Here is a 20,121-nt window from a genome sequence, read left to right on the forward strand (position 1 = left end):
TCTTCCTAAACTAACCAGGGTAAATAATAATTTAATTCAAAAGTAGATGTCCTGCTTCAGTAACCAGAAACTGCTGTTTATTTTTAACACTCCCTGACATGCCTCTAAGATAATGTTAGTTGACAATTACCAAAAGAAGCTGCTGTATCTCCAGAAGAGGAAATGGATGTTAATGAATGCCTGCACGTATTTCTAAAGTAACTGACCTTCATCTCCATGTCGAAGACAAATCAGTTACACATCTTACAGGGGCTAACTGTGAATCTTAAATACAACACTGTGCAGAAAGGTACAGCTACAGGAAAATGTTACTGTTTGTGAATGTTCTATATAAGAGGTGCAAAGACAACAAACAAAGAAAAGAATCAAGATTTTTTTGAAGAAGAAGAAGAAGAAGACATCTGAATAATGCATGCATCACAGTTTTGTGTTTATGGGGAAATGCAGTCACTGTAGATGAAAATAAACATTCAAATGATATACCAGATGATGTGCTGATTATTGATTGAATAAAATTGGACTAAAAAAATACTACAAATAAACAAAAAAAAATTTAAAAAAAGGTTGTCAGTATGTGAATATATAGTTCAGTAAAACTCCTAGTATCTTTTACTGCACCAGTGCCTGTTATAAAACCCCCGATTAAAGTTGAACAGAGTCAGTTTTAATGAAAAACCAGTGTTAAATTTGCCTCCACATTTTACAACCTTGCCGGAAGCCCATATTTGGTCACAACTAGTGGAGATTTGCTTCTTTTATGCAATCATTATAGGGATTAGCTATTAACTCCATTCATCCCTCCATTCATTTTCTTTCGCTTATCCAAATGTATTAAGTCCTTTATTTTATTCATACACCTCAAGGTTAAGTACTTCAACAGCTGACTCATCGCACTTCATTACTGAATTCAGATTGGGGGGGGGTTTAAATCCCAAAAAACTCTCCCAAAAATCAAAATCATGTTGGAGCCTTAAAGTGCAATTTGTCTGCTAGTTTCTCTGCATGTTGACATTAGTTCTTGAAGTGGAGGCCAAGGTAAAGACTGCAGTTGCTTTTCACACATTAACTATCCCCACTTGCCATCCTGAACTTTATACTGGGCCGGCACTACTGCTAATATGTTAAAAGTGCTGCACAAAAAAGGGGCAATGATTAAATTAACAGTCAAAATATTTCATACTGGAATGAAAGAAAAAGTAAGTAAGCTTCAGCATCCTGTGACAATGAATGTCTGAAAAGTTCCATCAGACTAGACAAAGTGTGTGCCAGTGAACTAATAGTTATAGGCACATTTATATAATATTGCTATAGACTATATATATTGACCTTTTTTTTTTTTTACTCAATTCTAAACAAAAATTATGTTTCTTAAAGATTTACAATACAATTTAGAAGCCTGAATGGATAGAGAGTGACATTGTCTTATTAATTATAGATACAGAGATTTTATAACCAACAAATACTATAGGCCTATTTGCAGTGGGCAAAAATGACAGTTGGCCGAAACACAATTTTTGTTTTGTTAACATTTTATATCATATTGTGATGTTTTTATTACACAAACTTCTTTTGTAATGTGTCTGAGTTTTCCAGGTGTCAAAGAAAAGACAACTTGTCAATGAGACACACATGTATAATTGCTTCCTGAGTGACACATTTTCCACTGTATGATTCGATACTACTAGCTTGTAGTATTTTACCTCACAAACCCGTTTTCAATGCTAATCATTGACACAATTCAAGTGGGGATATTTTTGTCGGAAGAATCTCCACTTCATCCATTAACTCGAGAGGACATCCTTTCCTGTTAAGCAATACAAAGTGGTAAGGGCTTAAAGCTTTAAAAGGGATCAGGAAACTCATTATGTTGCAGCAAGTATCCACGGAAACTCTGTGAAGCTGCTTTCCCATAACGCGTATGCAAAAGTTGGTTCTAAAAGGAAAAAAAAATATCTTCTTGAAAGTGTCACTGAGCTACATAAATTTTTATTGAGCCCAAGATGTTTCTGGATGAGCGGATTGTAACTCTGTTCAAAAGGAATGCCCATCACACACTCACTTACTGGAGTGTTTTCTTCAGCTTTGGACTCTGCATTGCTTTTCTTGGACCTACGATTTTAGACTTGCAATGTCAAACAAACTCAACACTTAGTCAGATCACCTGGGTGTTTTTTGCCCAACAGTTCTGCTTATTGATTGGCAGCTCTGTTGGTGGTATTTTCAAGAGAACGTAAGTATCACAATCTCGCAACTAGAGTCTGTGCTGTCATATTAAAGTCTTGAAGGCCTGCATAAATGACCTCTCGTTCTCTCTTTTCTTTTTTAAAGGTTGTTGACTGCTCTTGCGGCCTTATTTTTTTCTGCTCTTGTCATCTCTGTAATATTTGCCATCATCCCTCTGTGCAATAATGTCCTTGTTTTGGCCATTGCCATGGCTGTCTCTGGTTTGGCAATGGGTGTCATTGACACTATTGCTAACATCCAACTGGTGACCATATATCAGAAGGACTCTGCCGTTTTCCTACAGGTGAAAAAGTACCGACATGATCAAAATACTGAAATTCAATGAGCCGATTCAGATGTGTTTGCTTTGTCTGTCAAGTATTATCGAGATATTATATAGAGACAAAACGATGAGAATATTTGCAAAAGATTCTCAATAGGAGTGCACTGTGAAGTTAGGTGCTAGTAATATACTGTGTTCTTCAAAAACTGCAGTAAGTAATGTCCTTGGCCTTTCTACTTTTTTGCAGGCTCTTCATTTTTTCATTGGGTTCGGTGCCCTAGTGAGCCCACTGATTGCAGATCCTTTCCTCTCAGAGACAGGCTGTGGGAATCACACAGGGAATGAGACTGAGGTCATACATCATTTCAGAAGCATGCTGAGAAACAGTCCAATCGTAGAGCACAGCATACCTCTGAGCAACCTGTCCCATGGGGTAGAGAAAGAGGAGTCCAGTGTGCACTATGCTTTCTGGATCATGGCACTTATTAATGTAAGAAGCTGAACAGATGTACATGAATGAGAGGAGCAGGGTTTTGTTTGTTTGTTTGTTTGATTGTTTGTTTGTTATTGTATGATTATTGTTTCTTGAAATAAGAAAAAAAAAAAGTTGAATATTTGTGTACTTTCAGCTGCCTGTGCCCATTGCAGTCCTATATCTGATGTATCGAGAGCAGCTGATCCCATGTTGCCCCAGTGGCACGCCACGTCTTTTGGACAAGGATGAACTAGCAATGGAGAGCCAGCAGGGGGCCGAGGGCCCAGCTGTGGAACAGAATGAACATGAAGCTGGGGGTAAGGATATAGACGGAGAGATTTTTGCACCGGGACTATTTTAAAATGGAAAAATACACAATTTTTATGATTTTCCAACCAGTTTGGATAAAAAACAAAGGAATGAATTGCACTTTGTGTGCACCAATCTGTCATTTTGTGACTTTTTGCCCAGTTACAGGTCATGGGAGTATCTTTAGCTGCTGTCAGAATGATAACCTGCGCGAGCTGCCTTTATCCTTCTTTATGATTCATATTCTTGGTGGGATGGTGCTTTTTATGACTGATGGTATTGTGGTGAGTGAGGAGTGCAGATAAATGACATGGTGTTCATTTCACCTAATATTTTACACATAGTTTTATGTGTGCTTACAAAAATTGCTCCACATAAATCCCAGAAAGTAGAGCACATGAAAGAACGTCGATTTTCATTGCAGGGTGCATATGCCGGCTTTGTGTACACCTACGCTGTGGCACCACCGATGTCCTTGCCTCATAAGACGGCTGGTTACCTGGCCAGTATCTTTTGGGCAGCTATCACTGCTGGACGTTTGCTGTCCATACCACTCTCATATCGTTTCCAGCCTGTGAAACTACTCATATTCAACCTGGTAAGGCCAATAAAAAATTTAGAGGGCCATCATCACATCATATTGCATACACAATAGAAATAGAATATGCTGTAAATGTCAGACACTTGGTGATATATAAATGCTAAATGGAGCATATATCCTCTTCTTTGTTTTTTTATTTGTCTTTTACAGGCAGGAGCTATTGTTACTGTGTTGATGCTGCTCATTTTCTACACCAGCAGCGTCTTTCTGTTTGTCGGGACCTGTTTATGTGGCCTCTTTCTGAGCAGCATATTCCCTTGTATGCTTGCCTACACTGAAGACATCCTTGACTACCAAGGTAAGATGAAGTGTTATCTGCGCATTAAGAATAACTCAGCAGTAGAATGAGTGCAAGAGGTGAAGTAATAAACTATGCATGCATTTTTTTACAGGTTGTGCAACCTCTGTCCTTGTGACAAGTGCAGGGATGGGAGAGATGGTAATGCAAGTTCTTGTTGGCTCAGTAAGTGTGATGACTATCTTCATTATTAAAGAGAGAATGTGCAGAAGTTGAAAAATGGGCTTTTAATTGCGAAGAAAAAAAACAAGCCCAGTCGAGATTTAAGATTCATGTTCAGGAGTTAAATTTTGCTGTCTCATCTGCAGATTATTCAGACTGAAGGCAGCTACAGCTTCCTGCTGTGTGGAATGATAATTGCCTGCATTGGTTTTATCCTCTTTATTGGTCTCCTGCTGTTCCATCGAATGCACAGAAATTACCTCACAGGTACAGCATCAGCCAGAATCCTCAGACACTCCTTTGAAATAAATAATTGTGGGTGTGCTGAAAGTTTGTTTGTTTGTTTTTCTTTGCTCATCAACCCCCTCTCCAAACCCCCTGCCATCCAAACAGGAACCTCAAAAAAGTCAGCCATGGTGGAGGAGCCAGCAACAGAGCAGAACGGGGAAGTCAAAACAGAACAGATAGACAACGAAGAGAATATTCAAGAGAGCCCGAACTGATGTGTATTTAACCGCCGACTGGTAGAGACTGAGTATTGCAGTACAAAAAGGTCATCAAACAGTGTGTGTGCAAGTGTATCTTTTTTTGTGTGTTTTTGCAAAGCAGTACTGTTTTAGATGACAGTCTGGTCTCTTAGATTGTTTTTATAAATTACAACCTGCATTCATCAAATTGTGTTTTATTCTGTTTTATATTGCATATACAATACATGATCAACATCAGAAGAGCTTCCACCACTGGCTCCATTAGCTGTGTTCATTCTGGTTATTAGTGAAGGGGACTCGACTGGGGTCAACAGGCTGGAAAACTTCACAAATAAATAGTTATTGTTCGGATAGTTCTGCTTATGCCTCTGGATTTGTAGGGTGAGAGAGCGAGGAAAACCAAACCCAGCTTACACTTTAACAGAGCAAAGTACACCCTGCACAGATCAACACAAGTTCCTATAGAAATTGATTCCGTAATATATTTTCTTCCACATTTGGGCTGTTTTTGAGGAGATTAATTGTTGCGTACTTTCCTTAGCTATTAAAATTGAGTTATGGGGTTTGTAGTCATCCATAAAAGTAGTTCATACTATGGCATCTCCAAACTTGCTCTTTGTCAGCAAGTCAACCTTCAGGTGACCAGCAGGGAGCGATATAGACAGCATCATTATCATGATTAAAAACTTTATCTGGAAAATGTGAAATGAAATACAGTTAATCAAAAACATTTGTTCTTCCTTCCTATTGCAAAATGACCCTATTGCAAAATGGCCCTTCCTATTGCAAAATGGGAATCAGATTTATGAGTCAGCTTAGACCAAAACTTCCTGTTTCAAATATGCTTAAAAACCTTTAAATTGATTAGAAATCCAGTCTACAATTAATACAAAACAAAATACTACATAGAGTGCACTATACAGGTCAACGGATGTTCAAGATGGGCTTTACGTCTACCAGCAACTGCCCACACTGTCAAGGCAATACACTGGACAACTACATCCATGCTTTTTGGTTCTGTCCACCAGTTCAGAAGTTTTGGCGCGGGATATGTGAAGACTTACCAAAGTGTCTGAAATGTAACATTCCAACCTCCCCTCTAGTGTGCCTGTTGGACAACTTGGATGATGTCACTACAGAAATGAATACAGCCTGCATGGTTTTCACTGCGGTATGCATTGCTAAGAAAATTAACTGGAAATGAACTTGAAAAATAAAAATAATATTAAGTCTGACCAATATAGAGACCATCTAATAGATCACATGAGTCTTGATATAGCCTCTGCCACCACATTAGATCAGTACCTCTGGGCTCCTTTGATCAGCTCCATCCCCTAGTAGGGGTGGGGGGTTGTAGTTTCGTCCCGCCTTTGCTATTGTGGTTGATGTGGGGAGTAGGGATGGCCTTAGGGCGTCTGGGGATCCCCTAGGGACAATTCCCTGGCTTAACCCGGGGGCTGTGGTCACGACCTGGTTAGGGGCACTGGTGGCTCTTGGATGGTGTTTTTCTGGTGGCTGCATGCAGCAGGGCTGGGGGAGGGTCTGTGCTGGCGGACATAGGTTAATGGCCTGGTAGCCTGGCTGCCCCTGGGTGGGTCTTTGGCGGGCATGGGGCCTTTAGGGTTCTGGGGGTGCTCTGCCTCCGGTCTAGGGCTTTGGCTGGGTCTTGGGGGCTTGGGTCCTGGTTGTTGTGTCACCAAGGTTGTGGGCAGGTGCGTGCACGGGGGCTCAGCCCTGGCGCGGGGGGCCTCTGGTGCATCGGGCGAACTGGGGGCCTCTTCAACTGGCAGGGAGGTTATTACATCCTTGCAGGAGTTCTCTACTCTCCAGGAGTTCACCCTGCAGGTGGGGGAAAGATATAGGAGAGGTGGTCCTCCGTTGGTCCTCCTTGGGCTCTCGCGCTCTGGGGGCCTCTAGATCTTATCCATGCCTGCTTCATGCCCTGGGGGATGGCGCTGTGGCTCTCCACAACCTCTAGCAGATCGTAACATGCAGAAACCTTTTAAATACAAGCACGCCTGTCCACACAGCTATGCACACAGGTGTCACAGACACAAACTACACCTTTCTTGGCTGCTGCCTCAAAGCACATTGTGCGCTGTTGGTCTTGGGTGCTGCACAACAACATTCAAAATGTAGTATTTACTCTTACTTACATTTATTTAGGTTATTGCAGTGATGTTGTGTGTATTGTGTTGCTCTCTTTTTGGTTGTTTTCTCTTCTTTTTTTTTTCTCTCAACAGGTGATCCAGGTGATTTTTTTTTTCTTATTTTTTTTAAGTGCCGTCTCTCACTGTTCATCTTCCGCTCTGTTTTTCTTTCTTTCCCTCCCTCTCTTTCTTTCTTCCTTTACTATCCCCCAGTCATGTTTGTCCCATCTGTAATAACTTAAAATAAAATAAAACAAAATACAATAAATAAATAATATTAACAAAGGTCAATCAAATGGACCAATACTTGGTACCACTTGGTAAAGTAAATCTGTTGGGCATCTTTCTTGGCCTTCAGACAACAATTTTGATGGCGAAAGAACCAAACGGGACAGGCAAGAGAAAAAAATAAATGTTCTTTTCACCTTTCCTCCTATATGGCAAAGATAAATTCTTCACACTTAATATATGAATGTACTGAATACGTATAGGTTATGGAGATTAGACCATTTTAACTTATTTCAGTAACTCATCACAGCCAAAAACTGCCCTGACAAATGAAAAATAAGTATTCTCTGTGTGTCTGTACCCTTGATCTGGAAGTTCTTGATGATGTCATAGCCCATGGATATGCTGTGGTTTTTCTTTGTAGTCATATGGCAAATCCTGAGGCTGACTCCATACTTCAGTTACTTCATCCGTCAAAGACTCACAGATTCGTGCTGTCACAAAGCAGGGCATCAGTGACAGCATGAAATGTCATCAGTTATTTAATCAGGAGTGTGTCTTACTTTAAACAACCAACTTATTCTGAGGCCGTGCATGTGCTTTTGTATATATAACTGCAACTATATCTTACAGATGTAAACCTACAGAAACTGTGCGTGCGTGCGTGCGTGCGCTGTACAAAACACCCATTTTCAATGAAGATATTTGAATACTCACCACAGCTAAATAGCCACTCTTATCCTAGGAGCATTTGAAGTTACTGTACTCACAAACCATAAAATTCATATGTCATAATATTAATATCCAGGGCCTTAGTGGTGAAAAACAAAACCTTACAATGGCAACAGGTTTAGGTTAATTATTTCAGGGTCCAGGAGTTCATTTTTAGAGCCATTTCATTCAACTGCAATCCACTATAATGCTTCAAATGCATACTGGCCACACTTGTCAATATGATAAGCAGAATCAATGGTGTCCTTTCCAGCCAACACAGCAGCAGACATAAGAAGACAAGCCTTGTTGCACTTTGGTCTCATTCTGAAAGTCAGGTTTCATCTCTTCATCTGAATGTCAGCAGATATCAAATATTTAGTGCTGAACTTCAGATTTCATGATTTTTAATATGTTCAGGTGGTGAGCTGGACACCCCATGGGGTTTTATTGTGGCATTTTGTCACATTGCTATCAGGTACAGAATTATTTAAAGCTTACTGACACTAAAAGTACAAGTGGAGTAGAAGACTAGACACTCCAAATAAACAGATAAATAAATAATGTTATAATAACTCCAGGAAAACTGCTTGTCCTCAGGAGGACATTGTCTGAATGCTGGCTAGTCTCAGTCAATGTCAAATGCATACTTCCTCAGGAATTAAATAATTGAATTAATGATGGTCTGATGGTTGGCAGAACTCATGCTGGGGTGGAGGTGGATGTCAAAGCAAGTGGCAGGTTAAACAAAGAGAGCTGCCAATTAGTATCAGCTATTTGTGCATTTTCTTATCCTAGCCAAAATCTTATCCAGAGAGAAAATACTTGCTTGCTGTTTCTGCCAGTGAATCCAATACTTTGCACTGCAGTGACAACTAAACCACCCCCATACACCTAACTGTGTAAAATATTGTTCCTTAAATGAAATACTATGTTTTAAAAAATTCCAAACAAATTATTTTATGTACTCCTTCATTCTTCTGGCCATTGATCTGACTTTAAAGCACCATGTTTTTTAAACTACCCCCAAAAAATAATAGCAAAGGCATATAGAAGATAAGTTCAGGCTTAAGTGGGTGTCCACCTAAGTTAAAGACTGGATGGTTATCTTGGAAAACTACTTAACTAGGGAGATGAAACACATATGTGAATCTTAATAATTACCAGGAGCACCTACTGGACTGAAACAACAAGATACTTTTATATACAACCACAATTCCCAGCCAGTACTTTGCAAAGGAATATCTCCTACTAGGAGGTCAACAGGCTGACTCACTTTTATAGACACCTAATTTAACAAAACATTACAAAATGCTACATCTATGAAATGGGTTTATTTGCAGAAGATTTAACAAAAACATGTGACTGCTTATCAGGATTCCAGGCATAGTCTCTACAGGTATGCTTAGTCCTTGTGTGAAGGACTCTTCTATCCAAGGAAAACACAATTACAAAAGTAGTTCAGCAGCAAATAGCGAGCTGATATAAAATATTATACAAAAACCTCAAAAGACCATTGATAAATTTGTCAAACCTGTTTGTTTAGAATGCAAAACTACATTTAATACTCTCATCGAAGAGCTTTTTACTTTTTAAATTTCTAAAGTGTGGAATAAATGACAAACCAATGCCAAGAGACAGACCAAAACAAGATGAAAGATGGATGTTTATGATTTTCCGAAAGTGCAGGGATTAATGATATGAAATATGCCTTTGTGTCATGCTGTAAATTTTATGTTACTGTTGAGCAGTGACATAGGACATTAAGAGTCAACTCACACAAACAACAGACAAAATTGCCTTTGAAAACCTATTTAGGTTGCAGATATGTGATGATAAATATGTTTGACAACTCTAATCACGCCTAAAGAAGGGTCATGATATGTCATAAAGAATGATTTGCATTCAATCCAGTGCATTCCCAGGGTAAATGGAGACCTTATCTAGTCATTTCAGCTTCTATTATAATAACCCTCTATATCTTTAACTGTTTATATCATTTTTAAAGAGCTGCTGTCAGTGGAAAGCACCTTGGCTGAAACAAGAGCCTCAAAGCAGAAGTAGTCCCACTTGAATTTCCAAAACAATTTGCTGATGTGGCTGCAAAAAGCCAAAGGTCAAATAAATGTCAAGCAGGCTGAGAGTAGGATGTTTCATTTATATACTGATTTTTTGGTTACAAGTGAAAAACAATCCAGTTTAAGCTGTCACTAAGGGCATTTTGTCAATTCAGAAGAGTTAATTTAGTATACCCCAATTCTTACCTTGGGGTATAAGTCAAAGACCAATTTGTCATATATTATACACATACATTATACATTTCTTCACAAAAATATAACTCAAATATCTTAAATATTCACAAACCTGAAATGAGTTTCTTTGTATCTGGTAGAAATGATTCTCTATGTGTTATACATGAAATTTATGTAGCTAAGGGTTTTCAGATGTGCACATGGGTGTTGCAACCACATTGCTAATTTAGTCACAGGCACATGCATGCAATGGGATAGTTCTGTTTTTTGTAGGCTGACTATCTAAGTGTTAACACAAATTAGCATCATTAAAGGTTCCTCACAAAAAGTTTTGTATTAACAGTTTGGTTTTTTATTATGAGGCATAATATACAATGTGATATATCAGTTTTTAGTATGTTGTCACATTTGTCTTATGTTGAGATCGGGGCTCTGAAGAAGTTTGTTTGTGTGAGCAAAGCTCTAAACTGAAAAAATAGCTCTGTTAATTTTTCATACCTTTAGATACTATTGAAAGGCAATTTGTTATTTGCTACACGTGGAATACATAATAACAAATCAAAATATTAAAAATAATCTTCCCTTCAACATGAATAATCAAACTATCAAGTCCACTAAAGTTCTACAGTACAAATGTAATGGGTACATAAAATATTGAAACCCATAAAAGGAAACTGTAAGTGTGATTTTTTATTATAATACTGGCATCCGTTTCATCATTACTGAGCCATTAGAATGTATAATGGTACAAAATGGCAAAGAATCAAATTAGAGGAATAAAAGCCTGAGGAAAACCATACAAATGCAATATACAGTGGGGCAAAAAAGTATTTAGTCAGCCACTGATTGTGCAAGTTCCCCCACCTAAAATGATGACAGAGGTCAGTAATTTGCACCAGAGGTACACTTCAACTGTGAGAGACAGAATGTGAAAAAAAAATCCATGAATCCACATGGTAGGATTTGTAAAGAATTTATTCGTAAATCAGGGTGGAAAATAAGTATTTGGTCAATAACAAAAATACAACTCAATACTTTGTAACATAACCTTTGTTGGCAATAACAGAGGTCAAATGTTTACTATAGGTCTTTACCAGGTTTGCACACACAGTAGCTGGTATTTTGGCCCATTCCTCCATGCAGATCTTCTCGAGAGCAGTGATGTTTTGGGGCTGTCGCCGAGCAACACGGACTTTCAACTCCCGCCACAGATTTTCTATGGGGTTGAGGTCTGGAGACTGGCTAGGCCACTCCAGGACTTTCAAATGCTTCTTACGGAGCCACTCCTTTGTTGCCCGGGCGGTGTGTTTTGGATCATTGTCATGTTGGAAGACCCAGCCTCGTTTCATCTTCAAAGTTCTCACTGATGGAAGGAGGTTTTGGCTCAAAATCTCACGATACATGGCCCCATTCATTCTGTCCTTAACACGGATCAGTCGTCCTGTCCCCTTGGCAGAAAAACAGCCCCATAGCATGATGTTTCCACCCCCATGCTTCACAGTAGGTATGGTGTTCTTGGGATGCAACTCAGTATTCTTCTTCCTCCAAACACGACAAGTTGAGTTTATACCAAAAAGTTCTACTTTGGTTTCATCTGACAACATGACATTCTCCCAATCCTCTGCTGTATCATCCATGTGCTCTCTGGCAAACTTCAGACGGGCCTGGACATGCACTGGCTTCAGCAGCGGAACACGTCTGGCACTGCGGGATTTGATTCCCTGCCGTTGTAGTGTGTTACTGATGGTGACCTTTGTTACTTTGGTCCCGGCTCTCTGCAGGTCATTCACCAGGTCCCCCCGTGTGGTTCTGGGATCTTTGCTCACCGTTCTCATGATCATTTTGACCCCACGGGATGAGATCTTGCGTGGAGCCCCAGATCGAGGGAGATTATCAGTGGTCTTGTATGTCTTCCATTTTCTGATGATTGCTCCCACAGTTGATTTTTTCACACCAAGCTGCTTGCCTATTGTAGATTCACTCTTCCCAGTCTGGTGCAGGTCTACAATACTTTTCCTGGTGTCCTTCGAAAGCTCTTTGGTCTTGGCCATGGCGGAGTTTGGAGTCTGACTGTTTGAGGCTGTGGACAGGTGTCTTTTATACAGATGATGAGTTCAAACAGGTGCCATTCATACAGGTAACGAGTGGGGGACAGAAAAGCTTCTTACAGAAGACGTTACAGGTCTGTGAGAGCCAGAGATTTTCCTTGTTTGAGGTGACCAAATACTTATTTTCCACCCTGATTTACGAATAAATTCTTTACAAATCCTACCATGTGGATTCATGGATTTTTTTTTCACATTCTGTCTCTCACAGTTGAAGTGTACCTCTGGTGCAAATTACTGACCTCTGTCATCATTTTAAGTGGGGGAACTTGCACAATCGGTGGCTGACTAAATACTTTTTTGCCCCACTGTATGTGAAGCAATGGGAGAACTTTGTTTGTCCCACAGCTATTCATATCTTCAAAATAATTTTAAAGATTTGAGAAAGTCTGATGAGGCTATGCAGCAGACTGTTGTTAGAGACGAAGAAAACAACTGGATTAGGAAATCAGACTGTAAATTACGTGGTGTGGCAGGCTGATATTTAGTGCCACCTACTGTTGGAATAAATCAGCTTAATGTACCCCTTCTGAATTTCTCAGAAAAAGGATGAAATGTTAGACAGTCATTCCAAAGAGATGACAAAGAATAAAAGGCAGATTTCTGATGCTTTACATGAACATAAAAATCATTAAGAGCAAGACAGACAGATGGATGGATAGATCTGGTCACTCCCAACAAAAAACTTAGCATTTTCATCTCTGCCACCTCTGACTCAGCCTCCTGTCTTTTTGTTAGTGCCAGCATCTCCAAATCGTCGGATAAATCGTATCAGATCTCACTGACATCTTTTAAACTTCCCTGTTTGTACTTGCTGCTATCCTTCTATTACAAATCACCCTTAATATTCGTTTCCACCCACTACACCCTGCCTGCACTCTCTTGTTCAACCCTCTTGTGCTCTGTCCATTGCTTTGCATGGCTTACCCCAGGTAATTTAACTTACATATGGAAATAAAGTAACAGAAATTATACACAGCACTTTTATTTTAAATCAACAGAACGACCGAGTTTATATGCAGAGGGCACAGTTCTTCTCTTTTGTTCCCCTAAAGTATAAAGTCCCAGAAAACCGAATCTCACAAACAATTAATATCCAGCACTCTGAAAACAGTTCACACTGTAAGCATCTAGATAAATTGATTTCTTTTTCTTTTAGTAGAAGGCTTTTGAGTAGGTGTATCTTTAAGTATTTCTTTTTGAAACAAGTACAAGTAGAAGAACATTTGGTTACTAAGCTGTTACTTCATATAAAAGAAGCTCAGTAAATTTTAAAAATGCTGGAGACAATAATGAGGAAAGCATTAATCTATCACAGGGTTATCAAGGTGAGCTGTTTGGCCAAAAGAAACAGCTGAGTGTGTTCTAAAAAAACAAAACAAAACAAAAAAAACACACATAAACCCCCCACAAAACATTGGAAAATGGTAAATAAGCTGGTAAACCATGGAGCACAAAATATTGGACAAGTGAAATACGTTTTGATGGTGAAGGAAAAAAAACAACTTTTAACCACTTAAGAGACAAAAATTCTGATAAAACTGAGGTTATTGTACTTGGCCATAAAAATCTTAGAAATATTTATCCTAGAACAGTGTGATGAATCTTGGAGTCATTTTTGAAGAGGATATTTCCTTCAGTGCACATGTTAAAGACATATGTAGGACTTCTTTGTTCCATTTGTGCAATATCTCTACAATGAGTAACATCCTGTCTCGGAGTGACGCCAATAATTAGTTCATGCATTTATTACTTCAAGGCTGGACTACTGTAATTTGTTATTATCGGGATGTCCTAAAAACTCCCTGAAAAGCCTTCATTTGATCCAAAATGCTTACCAGATTCCCAATTTGAATTCGGGAGACAGACACCGTCCCTACTTCTATGATTAACCTTAAAACTTTCCTTTTTGCTAAAGCATATAGGTAGGGCTGGATCACATGACCCTGAATCCTCCCTTAGTCACACTGCAATAGGTGTAGGCTCGGAGATTCCCATGATGCACTGAGTATTTTCTTCAGCCACCTTTTCCAGTTATAATGTGTTATACAGCTCTCTTCATTTAATCATTAGTTATTATTAATCTAGTCTAGTCTTTTGTCCTGTCTTCCTCCCCTCACCCCAACCAGTCACAGCAGATGACCGCCCCTCCCTGAGCCTGGTTCTGCTGGAGTTTTTCCTTCCCACTTGCTCATAGGGGGTCATATGATTGCTGGGTTTTTCTCTGTTGTACTATTTTATTGTCTACCTTAGAATATACAGTGCATTGCAGTATAAATAAAACTAAATTGAATTGAATTGAAAATGATCAGGACAATGGAGAGGGTAAAAAAAAAAAAAAACACAAAATACCTCATGGCCCAAAGCATACTCTGTTATCTGTCAAACACGGTCGAGTTTCTGTTAGGGTTTGGCCATATGGCTGCCAATGTAGCTGGCCCCCACTGGCATTTATTGATGATCTCACTGCTGACAGAAGCAACAGGATGAATGCAGAATTATATGAGAGCAGTCTGTGTGCTCAGATTCAGCCAAACACATAAAACACATTGGACAGCAGTTCATCATTCAGCAGGACAAGGATACTAAACAAACAACTAAAGCAACCGAAGACTATACAACTACTTACTGGTAGGAGAGTACACAGCAGTGACAAAATCTTTCTTTACTTGACTGTCAAACAAAAATCTCTTCCTCATACATTGCAAAATGAAGGCTTTTCTCACTGTTACATTCTGTTGCCATGTTTTCTTATTTACTTGCCATGTCCTACAGCAGCTGTGACTCAGTAGTTAGAGCCTTCCAGCTACCAACCTGATGGTTGTTGGTTTGATCCTAAAAGTGTGAGTGTGTGCATGATAGATAGAGAGCCCTTAAAGGCATAGAGTAAAGCAGTGAATCAATGTGTAAGTCTCTAGAAATAAGGGTGCTATAAGAGGAACTATGGTACTGTATGACATTAGGATATTGAGGCAACTATATGAGGACAGTGTTAGGCTGTGTGGTCAGAGTGACAGATGGGTTTAAAGCGGTGGTGCGATTACATTAGAAAACCATCAGGAAGCCCATTCATGTTTGTGAGGTTGCCAGATTAACAGATGAGGTTAGAGAGGAGTTTGTGGACTATAATGTTTGCAGATGACACCGTATTCATGGATGTAGTGAAGGAGGACATGCAGAGGGTTGGTGGTGTGACACGGGAAATTACTGGGGATTCGTATTATTGTATTATGTTTGTATTATTGTAGATCTTTACCCTACAATGCTAATATAAAGCACTTCAAGGCAACTCTTGTTGTGATTTGGCACTTTAGACATAAAATTAAATTGAACTGAAAATTGAGATGGTGAGATGGAGTGAGATGGTAAATGGCCTGTATTTGTATAGCGCTTTACTAGTCCCTAAGGACCCCAAAGCGCTTTACACGTTCAGTCATCCACCCATTCACACACTGGTGATGGCAAGCTACATTGTAGCCACAGCTGCCCTGGGGCGCACTGACAGAGGCGAGGCTGCCGGACACTGGCGCTCTGACCACCACCAGTAGGCAACGGGTGAAGTGTCTTGCCCAAGGACACAACGACCGAGACTGTCCAAGACAGGCTTGAACCGCAGATCATCTGCTGTGGCCACTCCTAAAGGGAGCAGCCAGATGAAGAAGATCGAGAAGGTATATTCTTAATCTACCTTCTCAATCTACCTAAGATTCCTACCTAACCTAGCTAAGATTCCTAATTAAATTATCTATACTTAACAAAAAGTTATGTATTGTAAGTATATATGGCCCAAATGTTGATGACCCCTCATTCTTCCACGCTATTTTATTGAACACCTAGATTGCTCACTTGTTCTTGGGGGCCACCTCAACTTTGGACTAAATGAAGAAATGGACAGGCTCAATACAGCAGGAACTCAGCGCAACTGGCTGTTCACAAATATAGTTAAACAGTACATGAGGCATTCCGGACTTTGCGACACATGGCGTTCCCTTCACCCCAGCCGTAAGGAATATATTTTCTCCTCATATGTCCATGACTCCTACTCTTGTCTGGATTATTTCCAAGTCAGCAGCTCACTGTTGAATGACACTTCAGACACTGAGATACACCCGATAGCTGTCAGTGATCATGCTCCTGTATCTTTAATTCTAATACATAAGAAGATCATTCCGCCAAGTAAAAGCTGGAGATTTAATACATCATTGCTTAAAGATGAAGATTTTATTAAATATTTTTAAAAAGAGTGGGCTTTATATTTAGACTGTAGTGACCTGCCTGGAACATCAGCATCTGTTCTCTGGGAAGCAGGGAAAGCTGTGATGAGAGGTAAAATGATTTAATTCTCATCACATAAAAAGAGAAAACAAACATATTCAGAAATTATACGAAATCATCAAATCTTTAGAAGAAGCCTATGTGTCCTTCCAGGAACAGGAAATATTGAAGAAAATATGACCAACAAAACTAGAATTCAATGAAATTATTCATTAAAAAAACACACACACACAATTCTTAGTACAAAGACCCAACTTACTTAATTTGATAGACCATTCACGTAGTAAAAACACTGGAAAATTTTATTTACAGCTTGCAAAAATTTGGTTTTGGAAAGTCTTTCCTAACCTGGTTAAAAGTATTATATAATTCTCCAACAGCATGTGTCAGGACAAATGACCAAACATCCTCCAGCTTCTGTCACCAGAGAGGCACAAGGCAGGGACGCTCACTCTCCCCTTCACTGTTTGCAGTTTTTAATCGAACCACTAAGAGCAGCAAATCAGGAGGAAATAGTGATTAAGGGCATAAAATGATCTGGCTAGATGGAAATCGGTACCCATATCACTCATGGGAAGGGTTGCTTCAGTGAAAATGATGGTCTTGCAAAGAATCACTTATTCATTCTCAATGATCCTGAGTAAGCCGCCACTAGACTGATTTAGATCTCTGGAATCTTCTATTTTTAAATTCCTTTGGAAAGATAAACCCCCACGCATCAGCTTAAAAACTCTACAAAGACCAAGGATGAAGGAGGACTAGATCTGCCTAACTTAAACAGTACTTCTTAGCCAACAGGCTACAAGTCATCTCAGGATGGTTAAAACATGCCCTGTCAGATGAGCCCTAGCTAGACGTAGAACAGGCACTATGCAATATTATAGAGATTTCTGACCTACAATTCATTAGTTCAAACATCAAACGATATATATGCTTTAAAAGTATCAATATCAGCTCCTCTCTGACAGTATGGTGGGCGTTTCTAAAAATGACTGGCTCTTCATTAATCACATCCAAACCTACACCCATTTGGAACAACCCTGACATACAACAGAACAATAATATGATTAACTTCCCAGATTGGAGTTGTAAAGGAATTAAATACTTGAAACATATATTTGAAGGAACAGACTTTATTCCATTTGACAGATTAATTATACAGTATGGGATTAACAACCTTTCCTCCCCATCCTCAATTGAATCCCTCCTCCCACACCATCCCACCATCACACATGCAAGGCCTTTAGGTACAGGTGCATCACTGAGGGTCAGGGGAGGCATTCCTCCTTTGTCCCCTCCTGCCCCCCTGTACCTCAGTTTTATTCTACAACTTAGACACTCACATTGCTAAAACTCTCATACATATTGGGTATGGGCACACTAAAAAGCATCTTCCAGCAGGATAAAAAATGTATTATAAGATGAAGGTGATTACTTTAATCAACTTTGACTTTTTCTTCAGTGACACTTCCATTTAAGGGACTAATACAGATGAAAACTTGCCCTTCATTCAAACATTCTTTCTTTTGCGTTGTTGCCTGTTGTTGCCTAGTCCTGTGTCCTTGTTTATCGTGATGTCAAGAATTTCCTGTCATTTGGCTGTGGTATTTTGAGCAATGGGAGAGTATGACACAGTATGACATTACTGCGCAAGACCAAAGGAGAAGTTGCCTAGCTGGTGTTTTCTTACTCTTAACTTTTCATAACGACCATGAGGACCTCTGGAACATTTGTCTGCCTATTTAATGGTAATCTATCAAAAGTACTTGCCTTGCCATTTTTTTCTTCAATTGCAAACTTATCTGATTAACATGTGATGTTAAATGGTTTGGGATTTTGCAGGTCCAGCTTTCTGTTTGTTGTTGTGGATAATACAGCATGCAGCGGAATCACTTCTGCTTTCAGCTCCAGAGGTGGTAAAAGCAACAAACAGAGGGTCTGTAAAGGTGCCTTGTCAGTATGACCTTCAGTACAAAGAAAACACAAAGTACTGGTGCAGAGGAAAGATATATGAGCTTTGCAGGATAGTGGTAAAGACACCAAAGAACCGTTCTACCAACAGAACCTTCATTGCTGATGATAAGGAAGCAGGAGTGTTCAGTGTGACTATGACATCTATCAGACAAAGTGACGAAGATAAGTACTGGTGTGTCATCGCGACTCCTGGAAGAAATACCTTTACTGGTGTCAGCCTCCTCGTCTCCCAAGCAGGTAAACTTCAACTTCAGACACTTTATCATCAGATGTGCTATTGCTGATTCAGTAGTTTCTTTCTTTGATTACACAGAATAATCACCAAACTTTAAAGTTGTAAATGTAATCTATTACTACTCTAGAAAGGCCAGCTCGAGTGTTGTCTGAACCTTTTGGCTAAACTAGTTAACACATTGTTTGCCTCACAATCATGTTGTTTGTGATCTGAACGACCAAGTACGTTTCTGAGTAAGATTCTTATAATTTTCAAATCTAGATGACCATCTATATTCATCTGAGACACTGACAATTTATCAACATCTTAATCAAAGACTGATCATAATTGTGGTGGGGTTTTTTTAATGTTGCACCACCACAGCGAAATATAACCCAACCACAAGTTGTACCTTTGATTTGACCTTCTAACTATTAGCATATGAGTCTGAGAACACCTTTTAAATTACACTGCTTGTCATCTAGTAGGTAGTATGGAGCAGAAAATATATTGTATATAAAAGATGATTAAACTTTAACAAAAGCTATATTGTAAAAATGGTCATTTCTAATATTTGAATTTTTCCACTTTCAAATTTAATTGTTATTTCTCATTATTTCCATTAGCTTATAAGATATTATGTTATTATTAGATATCAGATTGTTTCTTGTTCTCAACATCTGTTGAAAACACCTGATAATGCTCTGAACTACTTTCTAATGCAATTATAAAGGGAAAGTCAGTATTAATATCATGAATATCATTTACTGACTTTTAATGCAAAGTCTTCTTATCCACAGTGACAACCCCAACCACCAGCACACAAATTACTCCAATTCAAGATGAAAAAAGGTGAGAAGAGTCTAAGGCTATTAAACTGTTTACTATATCACCATCAACTCTTTATATGTAGTAGTAAACATTAGAATAATCATCTGTCCAATACAAAAATAGTAACAGATAGTAGTACGTATAATTTATTTATTTATTTATTTATTTATTTATTTTAAATCTAGTTCGTGGGTGACTCTACGTTGGATTCTCTTTATTTTGATGCTGTGTTGTTTGGCATCAACACATATCGCTGAATGGAGAATAAAGACTGCAAGGAAAATATGACTTTGACAACCATTTTACCCTCAGAACCTATACATTAATAGATTAAGTCTTACACTGTCATCATTTTCAAAAGGAAACATGGGTAAATTGGTATTAACAAAATCCTACTAAAACTATTCTTCCAGTGGATGTTCATTCAATGTGTGACCTGAGCTGAAAATAAACCAAATGAAAAAGAGGCTTTCAGACTCTTTTGTTTTTTCTAAGTATTTAAATGATTTAAATGTCATTCATTTTAATGTCAGTGCCTAAGA

At 38.9% G+C, this 20,121-nt stretch overlaps 2 protein-coding genes across 2 annotated transcripts; both read left to right on the top strand.

Annotated features, from left to right (window-relative positions):
- Nucleotides 1-1,827: 1,827 nt before the first annotated feature.
- Nucleotides 1,828-5,163, top strand: mfsd4ab (major facilitator superfamily domain containing 4Ab). The gene is made up of 10 exons (XM_040008363.1): nucleotides 1,828-2,230; nucleotides 2,329-2,527; nucleotides 2,754-2,996; nucleotides 3,136-3,298; nucleotides 3,459-3,574; nucleotides 3,715-3,888; nucleotides 4,042-4,189; nucleotides 4,284-4,354; nucleotides 4,498-4,618; nucleotides 4,745-5,163. The coding sequence occupies exons 1-10, from the start codon at nucleotides 2,001-2,003 to the stop codon at nucleotides 4,852-4,854; spliced, it is 1,575 nt and encodes a 524-aa protein (XP_039864297.1). The 5' UTR covers nucleotides 1,828-2,000; the 3' UTR covers nucleotides 4,855-5,163.
- A 12,911-nt stretch (nucleotides 5,164-18,074) lies between these two features.
- LOC120719300 (CMRF35-like molecule 3) lies at nucleotides 18,075-20,043 on the top strand. Its single transcript, XM_040008416.1, has 4 exons — nucleotides 18,075-18,308; nucleotides 18,403-18,771; nucleotides 19,549-19,600; nucleotides 19,765-20,043. Exons 1-4 carry the CDS (start codon nucleotides 18,272-18,274, stop codon nucleotides 19,865-19,867), a joined length of 561 nt encoding a protein of 186 aa, XP_039864350.1. The 5' UTR covers nucleotides 18,075-18,271; the 3' UTR covers nucleotides 19,868-20,043.
- Nucleotides 20,044-20,121: the final 78 nt, after the last annotated feature.

This window comes from Simochromis diagramma, unplaced genomic scaffold (assembly GCF_900408965.1).
Source record: "Simochromis diagramma unplaced genomic scaffold, fSimDia1.1 OVJJ01000545.1, whole genome shotgun sequence".
NCBI classification, from domain to species: domain Eukaryota; kingdom Metazoa; phylum Chordata; class Actinopteri; order Cichliformes; family Cichlidae; genus Simochromis; species Simochromis diagramma.

Coding starts and splice junctions, on each gene's coding strand:
- mfsd4ab (XM_040008363.1), top strand. CDS start 2,001: ATGTTTCTGGATGAGCGGATTGTAACTCTGTTCAAAAGGAATGCCCAT. Junction 3,575..3,714: donor TTATGACTGATGGTATTGTG/GTGAGTGAGGAG, acceptor TTTTCATTGCAG/GGTGCATATGCCGGCTTTGT. Junction 3,889..4,041: donor AACTACTCATATTCAACCTG/GTAAGGCCAATA, acceptor TGTCTTTTACAG/GCAGGAGCTATTGTTACTGT.
- LOC120719300 (XM_040008416.1), top strand. CDS start 18,272: ATGAGGACCTCTGGAACATTTGTCTGCCTATTTAATG. Junction 18,309..18,402: donor ATTTGTCTGCCTATTTAATG/GTAATCTATCAA, acceptor GGGATTTTGCAG/GTCCAGCTTTCTGTTTGTTG. Junction 18,772..19,548: donor CCTCCTCGTCTCCCAAGCAG/GTAAACTTCAAC, acceptor TCTTATCCACAG/TGACAACCCCAACCACCAGC.